The 12,009-nt window shown below is 50.9% G+C and overlaps 1 protein-coding gene across 1 annotated transcript in view; it reads right to left on the reverse strand.

Moving 5' to 3' along the window:
- Positions 1–12,009, reverse strand: part of LOC137544753 (myosin-IIIb-like) — a 418,671-nt gene that overhangs the window by 155,217 nt on the left and 251,445 nt on the right. Inside the window, exon 15 of the mRNA XM_068265847.1 lies at positions 9,910–10,021. Coding sequence (XP_068121948.1) covers positions 9,910–10,021 — 112 coding nt within the window. The remainder of the gene's footprint in view (positions 1–9,909; positions 10,022–12,009) is intronic.

The following is a 12,009-nucleotide window of genomic DNA, read 5'->3' on the forward strand; positions in this document are numbered from 1 at the left end:
TGCATCTACCAGCACCATACCCGCATCTACGCATCTACCAGCACCATACCCGCATCTACCAGCACCATACCCGCGTCTACCAGCACCATACCCGCGTCTACCAGCACCATACCCGCGTCTACCAGCACCATACCCGCGTCTGCCAGCACCATACCCGCGTCTGCCAGCACCATACCCGCGTCTGCCAGCACCATACCCGCGTCTACCAGCACCATGCCCGCGTCTACCAGCACCAGCACCATACCCGCGTCTACCAGCACCATGCCCGCGTCTACCAGCACCATGCCCGCGTCTACCAGCACCATGCCCGCGTCTACCAGCACCATGCCCGCAGCTACCGGCACCATGCCCGCAGCTACCGGCACCATGCCCGCAGCTACCGGCACCATACCCGCAGCTACCGGCACCATACCTGCATCTACCGGCACCATACCTGCATCTACCGGCACCATATCTGCATCTACCGGCACCATACCCGCATCTACCAGCACCATACCTGCATCTACCAGCACTATATCTGCACCATACCTGCATCTACCAGCACCATACCCGCATCTACCAGCACCATACCTACAGCTACCGGCACCATACCTGCATCTACCGGCACCATACCTGCATCTACCGGCACCATACCTGCATCTACCGGCACCATACAGCACCATACCCGCATCTACCAGCACCATACCTACAGCTACCGGCACCATACCTGCATCTACCGGCACCATACCTGCATCTACCGGCACCATACCTGCATCTACCGGCACCATATCTGCACCATACCTGCATCTACCAGCACCATACCCGCATCTACCAGAACCATACCCGCGTCTACCGGCACCATGCCCGCGTCTACCGGCACCATGCCCGCAGCTACCGGCACCATGCCCGCAGCTACCGGCACCATGCCCGCAGCTACCGGCACCATGCCCGCAGCTACCGGCACCATACCCGCAGCTACCGGCACCATACCTGCATCTACCGGCACCATACCTGCATCTACCGGCACCATACCTGCATCAACCGGCACCATATCTGCACCATACCTGCATCTACCAGCACCATACCCGCATCTACCAGAACCATACCCGCGTCTACCGGCACCATGCCCGCAGCTACCGGCACCATGCCCGCAGCTACCGGCACCATGCCCGCAGCTACCGGCACCATACCCGCAGCTACCGGCACCATATCTGCATCTACCGGCACCATACCCGCATCTACCAGCACCATACCTGCATCTAACAGCACTATATCTGCACCATACCTGCATCTACCAGCACCATACCCGCATCTACCAGCACCATACCTACAGCTACCGGCACCATACCTGCATCTACCGGCACCATACCTGCATCTACCGGCACCATACCTGCATCTACCGGCACCATACCTGCATCTACCGGCACCATACCTGCATCTACCAGCACCATATCTGCACCATACCTGCATCTTCCAGCACCATACCCGCATCTACCAGCACCATACCTACAGCTACCGGCACCATACCTGCATCTACCGGCACCATACCTGCATCTACCGGCACCATACCTGCATCTACCAGCACCATATCCGCATCTACCAGCACCATACCCGCATCTACCAGCACCATACCTACATCTAACAGCACCATACCCGCATCTACCAGCACCATACCCGCATCTACCAGCACCACACAAGCATCTACCAGCACCATACCTGCATCTACCAGTACCATACCTGCATCTACCAGTACCATACCTGCATCTACCAGCACCATACCCGCATCTACCAGCACCACACCAGCATCTACCAGCACCATACCTGCATCTACCAGCACCATACCTGCATCTACCAGCACCATACCTGCATCAACCAGCACCATACCAGCATCAACCAGCACCATACCAGCATCTACCAGCACCATACCTGCATCTACCAGCACCATACCTGCATCTACCAGCACCATACCTGCATCTACCAGCACCATACCCGCATCTACCAGCACCATACCTGCATCTACCAGCACCATATCTGCATCTACCAGCACCATACCCGCATCTACCAGCACCATACCTGCATCTACCAGCACCATACCTACATCTACCAGCACCATACCTGCATCTACCAGCACCATACCTACATCTACCAGCACCATACCCGCATCTACCAGCACCATACCCACATCTACCAGCACCATTCCCACATCTACCAGCACTATACCCGCATCTACCAGCACCATACCTGCATCTACCAGCACCATACCCGCACCATACCCGCATCTACCAGCACCATATCTGCATCTACCAGCACCATACCTACATCTACCAGCACCCTACCTGCATCTACCAGCACCATATCTGCATCTACCAGCACCATACCCGCATCTACCAGCACCATACCTGCATCTACCAGCACCATACCCGCATCTACCAGCACCATAACTACATCTACCAGCACCATACCCGCATCTACCAGCACCATACCTGCATCTACCAGCACCATACCCGCATCTACCAGCACCATATCTGCATCTACCAGCACCATACCGGCATCTACCAGCACCCTACCTGCATCTACCAGCACCATACCTGCATCTACCAGCACCATACCCGCATCTACCAGCACCATATCTGCATCTACCAGCACCATATCTGCATCTACCAGCACCATACCTACATCTACCAGCACCCTACCTGCATCTACCAGCACCATACCTGCATCTACCAGCACCATATCTGCATCTACCAGCACCATACCTGCATCTACCAGCACCATACCTGCATCTACCAGTACCTGCATCTACCAGCACCATATCTGCATCTACCAGCACCATACCTGCATCTACCAGCACCATACCTGCATCTACCAGCACCATACCCACATCTACCAGCACCATACCCGCATCTACCAGCACCATACCCGCATCTACCAGCAGCATACCCGCATCTACCAGCACCATACCCGCATCTACCAGCACCATACCCGCATCTACCAGCACCATACCCGCATCTACTAGCACCATACCCGCATCTACCAGCACCATACCTGCATCTACCAGCACCATACCTACATCTACCAGCACCATACCCGCATCTACCAGCACCATACCCGCATCTACCAGCACCATACCCGCATCTACCAGCACCATACCCGCATCTACCAGCACCATACCCGCATCTACCAGCAGCATACCCGCATCTACCAGCACCATACCCGCATCTACCAGCACCATACCCGCATCTACCAGCACCATACCTGCATCTACCAGCACCATATATACATCTACCAGCACCATACCTGCATCTACCAGCACCATACCCGCATCTACCAGCACCATACCTACATCTACCAGCACCATACCCGCATCTACCAGCACCATACCCGCATCTACCAGCACCATACCCGCATCTACCAGCACCATACCTGCATCTACCAGCACCATATATACATCTACCAGCACCATACCCGCATCTACCAGCACCATACCCGCATCTACCAGCACCATACCTACATCTACCAGCACCATACCCGCATCTACCAGCACCATACCCGCATCTACCAGCACCATACCCGCATCTACCAGCACCATACCCGCATCTACCAGCACCATACCTGCATCTACCAGCACCATACCCGCATCTACCAGCACCATACCCGCATCTACCAGCACCATATATACATCTACCAGCACCATACCTGCATCTACCAGCACCATACCCGCATCTACCAGCACCATACCTGCATCTACCAGCACCATATATACATCTACCAGCACCATACCCGCATCTATTAGCACCATATATACATCTACCAGCACCATACCTGCATCTACCAGCACCATATATACATCTACCAGCACCATACCCGCATCTACCAGCACCATACCCGCATCTACCAGCACCATACCTGCATCTACCAGCACCATACCCGCATCTACCAGCACCATACCCGCATCTACCAGCACCATACCCGCATCTACCAGCACCATACCCGCATCTACCAGCACCATACCCGCATCTACCAGCACCATACCCGCATCTACCAGCACCATACCTACATCTACCAGCACCATACCTGCATCTACCAGCACCATACCTACATCTACCAGCACCATACCCGCATCTACCAGCACCATACCCGCATCTACCAGCACCATACCCGCATCTACCAGCACCATACCCGCATCTACCAGCACCATACCCGCATCTACCAGCACCATACCCGCATCTACCAGCACCATACCTGCATCTACCAGCACCATACCTACATCTACCAGCACCATACCTGCATCTACCAGCACCATACCTACATCTACCAGCACCATACCCGCATCTACCAGCACCATACCCGCATCTACCAGCACCATACCTGCATCTACCAGCACCATACCTACATCTACCAGCACCATACCTGCATCTACCAGCACCATATATACATCTACCAGCACCATGCCTGCATCTACCAGCACCATACCCGCATCTACCAGCACCATACCTGCATCTACCAGCACCATACCTACATCTACCAGCACCATACCTGCATCTACCAGCACCATATATACATCTACCAGCACCATGCCTGCATCTACCAGCACCATACCCGCATCTACCAGCACCATACCTGCATCTACCAGCACCATACCTACATCTACCAGCACCATACCTACATCTACCAGCACCATACCTGCATCTACCAGCACCATACCTGCATCTACCAGCACCATACCTGCATCTACCAGCACCCTACCTGCATCTACCAGCACCATATATACATCTACCAGCACCATACCTGCATCTACCAGCACCATACCCGCATCTACCAGCACCATACCTGCATCTACCAGCACCTGCATCTACCAGCACCATACCCGCATCTACCAGCACCATACCCGCATCTACCAGCACCATACCTGCATCTACCAGCACCATACCTGCATCTACCAGCACCATACCTGCATCTACCAGCACCATACCTACATCTACCAGCACCATACCTACATCTACCAGCACCATACCTGCATCTACCAGCACCATACCTACATCTACCAGCACCATACCTGCATCTACCAGCACCATACCTACATCTACCAGCACCATACCTGCATCTACCAGCACCATACCTGCATCTACCAGCACCCTACCTGCATCTACCAGCACCATACCTGCATCTACCAGCACCATACCCGCATCTACCAGCACCATACCTACATCTACCAGCACCCTACCTGCATCTACCAGCACCATACCCGCATCTACCAGCACCATACCCGCATCTACCAGCACCATACCTACATCTACCAGCACCCTACCCGCATCTACCAGCACCATACCTACATCTACCAGCACCATACCCGCATCTACCAGCACCATATCTACATCTACCAGCACCATACCTGCATCTACCAGCACCATACCCGCATCTACCAGCACCATACCTACATCTACCAGCACCATACCCGCATCTACCAGCACCATACCTGCATCTACCAGCACCATACCCGCATCTACCAGCACCCTACCTGCATCTACCAGCACCATACCTGCATCTACCAGCACCATATATACATCTACCAGCACCCTACCTGCATCTACCAGCACCATACCTGCATCTACCAGCACCATACCCGCATCTACCAGCACCATACCTACATCTACCAGCACCATACCCGCATCTACCAGCACCATACCTGCATCTACCAGCACCATACCCGCATCTACCAGCACCATACCTGCATCTACCAGCACCATACCCGCATCTACCAGCACCATACCTGCATCTACCAGCACCATACCTGCATCTACCAGCACCCTACCTGCATCTACCAGCACCATACCTGCATCTACCAGCACCATACCCGCATCTACCAGCACCATACCTACATCTACCAGCACCCTACCTGCATCTACCAGCACCATACCCGCATCTACCAGCACCATACCTACATCTACCAGCACCCTACCTGCATCTACCAGCACCATACCTGCATCTACCAGCACCATCCCTGCATCTACCAGCACCATACCTACATCTACCAGCACCCTACCTGCATCTACCAGCACCATACCTGCATCTACCAGCACCATCCCTGCATCTACCAGCACCATACCTGCATCTACCAGCACCCTACCTACATCTACCAGCACCATATATACATCTACCAGCACCATACCCGCATCTACCAGCACCATACCCGCATCTACCAGCACCATACCTGCATCTACCAGCACCATACCTGCATCTACCAGCACCATTATTATTTTTTATTTATATAGCGCAAACATCTTCCGTAGTGCTGTACATAGTACAAACAAATAATGGGGAACAAATATACATAATTTAACGATTGGTGTAGCAACTCAGATGTCTGATTATGTGTGATCTGCAGAATCACCAATAATGCAGACACTATACCTGATTATGTGTGATCTGCAGAATCACCAATAATACAGACGCTATACCTGATTATGTGTGATCTGCAGAATCACCAATAATACCAGTATAGCAGCACAAGGAGCTGAGTATGTAGTGTTTGGTGCAACCGTAACTTAATAGTTTGGCGAGACCTCACCAGAGGGGCTGGTGAGGTACTATCGGTATACTGACCGTGTGCTAAAGTCCCAACCCCAGCAAGCTGGATACACTAAGACTGAAGAGATAGAATCTCCTGAGGAGCGGGTGATTCAGACAGTACTACAGCCTAGAGATCACCTGAGAGGCAGGTGATTGAGATTGTACTGCAGCCTGTGGAGCAGGAGATACCGACAGTACTGACTAATGATCACCTGAGGAGCAGGCGATTCAGAGCATACTGCAGCCTAGGAGCAGGAGGCTCAAACAGTACTGTAACTAACGGTCGCCTGAGGAGTAGGCGATTCACACTGTACTGCTGCCTAGGAGCAATCGGTCATAAGCAAATAACTTCACCAGAGGAGCTGGTGAAGCTAACACCTCACCAGTGGCGAGGGCCCACTGGTGAGCAGAATGGTCAGACAGGCAAGGTTCGGCAACAGAGAGGACAGTATTAGAGCAGAATTGTAAAGCAGAAGAGTAGTCGGTAATCGGGCAGAGGCTCAGCAACGTAGGCAGATAGGCTGAGGTACAGAATCGATAAGCTTAGAGCAGAGTCAGAGTACAGCCAGAGTCAAACACAGAATATCAATCACAATGCAATAATCCTAGTCTAGGTGTGAAGTCCTTGGTTTCAACACCTGGGATCTAGTCTAAGGTCTGAGCGCTAACACAGAAGTATTCACGACAACAGACACCGGCAGAATGGCCAGTGAAAGCTTTTAAGGAAGAGGGAGACTCTCAGCCACTCCCACCTTGGATTTCCGCGAATCCGAGCAGCGGGAGTCATCCCTGACGTCAGCCAACCCGCAGGTCAGCTGACGCTCCTTCTACCAGCATAAAGGTCCCGTCTCCGCGCGCGCGAGACGGCGACCCCCTGAGCAGAAGCACGCTCCGTCCTCGGTGTCCCAGACGCCCGGGAGGACGGGCATCGGCATGGATGAAGCTGCGGCGCTGTTCTCCACGGCTGCCTCGTTCGTTACACATAAATACCAGACACTGTACAGTCATGACATTGAATAGAATGAATACAGATACATACATAGTTGATGTGTTGTTGGTACATGTGCATATGTTAAAATTACAGCAGTATGAGAAACACTAGGAGGAGGTCCCTGCCCTTGCGAGCTTACAATCTAGAGGGTAGTGGGGAGGAAACAAAGGGGAAGGAAACACCAGGATTAGTGGGTGAGCCAGTGTGCCTTCAGTGCTGCCTATAGCAAATTATAGGCTTGTCTGAACAGGTGTGTTTTCAGAGTACGTTTGAAGGTTTCCAGACTCGTGACATGACGAACCGGCTGAGGGAGGGAGTTCCAAAGGAGAAGGATAGCCCGTGAGAAGTCTTGGATGCGAGAGTGAGAGGAGGTGACTAGGCTGGAGGACAAAAGGGTCTCCTGTGAGGAACGGAGGGTCCGGGCGGGGAGGTATCTGGAGATTAAAGAGGAAATGTATGGAGGCGATAGCTTGTGTAGAGCTTTGTATGCAAGTGTGAGAAGTTTAAACTGGATCCTTTGGGCAACTGGTAGCCAATGGAGGGATTGGCAGAGAGGGGCTGCCTCAGAGGATCTAGAAGAGAGGTGGGTGAGACGGGCCGCAGAGTTTAGTAGGGATTGGAGAGGTGCCAGTCTGCTTTTTGGTAGACCACAGAGTAGGGTGTTGCAGTAGTCAAGACGGGAGATGATTAGGGCATGCACAAGCATTTTAGTTGCTTCTTGTGAGAGGAAGGGACGGATTCTGGAAATGTTTTTGAGATATAAGTAGCAGGGGGTAGTTCATGTGTTGATATGCAGTATAAAGGAGAGCTCAGAGTCCAGAGTTACCCCTAGGCAACGAGCTTTAGGGGTTGATGCTATTGGTATGTTATCTACATTGATTGTGACAACGGGAGGTGGAACAGAGAGCGAAGGTGGAAATATCACAATCTCCGTTTTGCTCATATTGAGTTTAAAGCGGAATATAACCCTGCATTTCAACTTTGCTCTAAAACATTATTTACAGTATATTATATGCAACCAGCATTTTTGTTTTTTTTACTAGACCAGCATTGGAAGGGTTACACAGGACTTTAAAGTTCCTGAAGATTTCTGCAGACGCATCCGAAGCTGACATAGATACATTTTGGGCCTGATTCACAAAGCGGTGCAAACACTTTGCACGCCCGTGAAAAGCCCTTTATCACGCCTAAACTTAGTTTAGGCGTGATCTGAAGGAATTCGCGCGAACTCCCGTGCTTCGCGCGAAGTGCCCATTAAGCCCTATGGGACTTTGCGAGCGTACATACGCGCGTATGCGCGGGAACTTCGCGCGAGTTAGAGCACAAAGCGGTGATAACTTTGCTGGTGCAAAGGTTATCACGCCTAAAGTCTTTTAGGCGTGATAACTGAGTTATCACCGCTTTGTGAATCAAGCCCTTTGTTTACATAAATGTATCTAAGTGTTGAATGTGACTCATCTCTCTCACTGAGAAGGAGCTTGGAGGACAGCCAAAGAGTGTGTAACATTTATCAATAGATACATTTAACTAAATAGAATGTAACAATCTGAACTTCTGCATATCTCTCCACGGAACTTTAAACCTCTGTGTTTAAGGGCTGGTTCAGACGGACGCTTGCAGAGCGTTTACTGCCAGCGTTCGGGGCTTGGCGTTAAACGCTCCCATTCAAGTGAATGGGAGCGTTTGTACCAAGCTTTCATGCGCTTTTGCACGAACGCGGCGTTCGGGTCCCGATTTTCCCTGGCGTTCAAGGAGCCCCTGGAAGCTACTTGTAGCTTCCAGGGGCGGTTAACCGCGACGGCTAATGTCCCCCTAGGGGAAGAAAAAACGCGACCGCATCCGAACGCAACGCGAACGCTGCTGAAAGCCCGAACGCATTACCGCCGCGACGCCAATGAACGCGACACCTCCAAACGTCCGTCTGAACCAGCCCTAACCCTTCCAATGCTGGTCTAGTAAAAAAAAAAATGCTTTTTGTATATAATATGCTGTAAATAATGTTTTAGAGCAAAGTTGAAATGCAGGGTTATATTCCGCTTTAAGGAAGCGGGACGACATAAATGTAGATACAGCGGATAGACATTCGGGGACTTTTGATAGTAGTGTGGAGAGGTCTGGGGCAGGGCAATACATTTGGGTGTCATCAGCATAGAGGTGATATTGAAACCCAAAAGAGCTTATTATCTGTCCCAGGCCATGGGTGTAAATGGAAAAGAGGAGGGGTCCAAGGACGGACCCTTGTGGTACTCCCACATACAGTGGGCGAGGAGAGGAGTTGGTATTGGCATAGGAGACCATGAAAGAACGTCCAGACAGGTAAGCGTTGAACCAGGAGTGTGCTAGGCACCATACCTGCATCTTGGACCTACCTGCAAAAAGAAGGCTTAACAAGTTGGTGACACTGTTGATGAAAAGGTTCTGGATATTAGTAGGAATGGTGTCGCGATTCTTCTCTAGAAACCCAAGTGCTGTATACTGGACCTGGAGAAAAACCGAGAGGGGCGGAGAAGAGAGGACTTTAGCAGAAATCAAAGAACATTAAACATGGAGCTGCAATCCCCGAGTATTATCAGTCAGGTGTATGTGTGTAATAGTACTGCCCCACCCCCCAGTCAGGTGTGTGTGTGTAATAGTACTGCCCCACCCCCCCAGTCAGGTGTGTGTGTGTAATAGTACTGCCCCACCCCCCAGTCAGGTGTGTGTGTGTAATAGTACTGCCCCACCCCCCAGTCAGGTGTGTGTGTGTAATAGTACTGCCCCACCCCCCCAGTCAGGTGTGTGTGTGTGTAATAGTACTGCCCCACCCCCCCAGTCAGGTGTATGTGTGTAATAGTACTGCCCCCCCCCCCCCCTGCTTACATCAAAAGCTGCACAGCGCTGTATAATGTGTAACATAATATTATCTATTACCACTATCAGTTGGCTGTATGCAGAATAGTACTAACCCCCCTCCCCTCACTGCTTACATCAAATGCTGCAGAGCGCTGTATAATGTGTAACATAATATCTATTACTACTATCAGTCAGATGAATATATAATAGTACTACCCCCCCTCCCCCCACTGCTTACATCAAATGCTGCAGAGCGCTGTATAATGTGTAACATAATATCTATTACTACTATCAGTTAGCTATATGCAGAATAGTATTGCCCCCCCCCCCCACACACACACACACACAAACCCTGCTTACATTAAATGCTGCAGAGTGCTGTATAATGTGTAACGTAATATTATCTATTACCACTATCAGTTAGCTATATGCAGAATAGTATTGCCCCCCCCCCCCCCACACACACACACACACACAAACCCTGCTTACATTAAATGCTGCAGAGTGCTGTATAATGTGTAACGTAATATTATCTATTACCACTATCAGTTAGCTGTATGCAGAATAGTATTCCCCCCCCCCCCCCCCCGCGCTTCCATCAAAAGCTGCAGAGCGCTGTATAATGTGTAACATAATATCTATTACTACTATCAGTCAGATGAATATATAATAGTACTACCCCCCCCCCCTCCCCCCACTGCTTACATCAAATGCTGCACAGAGCAGTATAATATAATATTATCTACTGGTTGACCTTAGCCCATTTAAAAACGGGCTCTAGGTCTCTTCATGCCGCCGCCGCTCACGCACCCATCCGCCCAGCTCCCTGGCCCGTCCTCCTGTCCCAACGGCTGTCTGTACTACGCACGTGCGCGTTATCAGTCAGATGTTGTATAATTGTACAGTGCATTCGCCCCACTGATTACATCACATGCTGCACACAGCTGTATAATGTGTAATATATAATATAGAGCATAGACTGTGGTAGGACATTAGATGTGACTCCTCTGAGGGACAGTTAGCGGTGTGACTGGCTCTATGTACAGAGCTGTATAATGTGTAATATATAATATAGAGCATAGGCTGTGGTAGGACATTAGATGTGACCTCTCTGAGGGACAGTTAGCGGTGTGACTGGCTCTATGTACAGAGCTGTATAATGTGTAATATATAATATAGAGCATAGGCTGTGGTAGGACATTAGATGTGACTCCTCTGAGGGACAGTTAGTGGTGTGACTGGCTCTATGTACAGAGCTGTATAATGTGTAATATATAATATAGAGCATAGACTGTGGTAGGACATTAGATGTGACCCCTCTGAGGGACAGTTAGCGGTGTGACTGGCTCTATGTACAGAGCTGTATAATGTGTAATATATAATATACAGCATAGACTGTGGTAGGACATTAGAAGTGACCCCTCTGAGGGACAGTTAGCGGTGTGACTGGCTCTATGTACAGAGCTGTATAATGTGTAATATATAATATACAGCATAGACTGTGGTAGGACATTAGATGTGACCCCTCTGAGGGACAGTTAGCGGTGTGACTGGCTCTATGTACAGAGCTGTATAATGTGTAATATATAATATAGAGCATAGACTGTGGTAGCACATTAGATGTGACCCCTCTGAGG

The sequence above is a fragment of the Hyperolius riggenbachi genome, chromosome 1, assembly GCF_040937935.1.
Source record: "Hyperolius riggenbachi isolate aHypRig1 chromosome 1, aHypRig1.pri, whole genome shotgun sequence".
NCBI lineage: Eukaryota > Metazoa > Chordata > Amphibia > Anura > Hyperoliidae > Hyperolius > Hyperolius riggenbachi.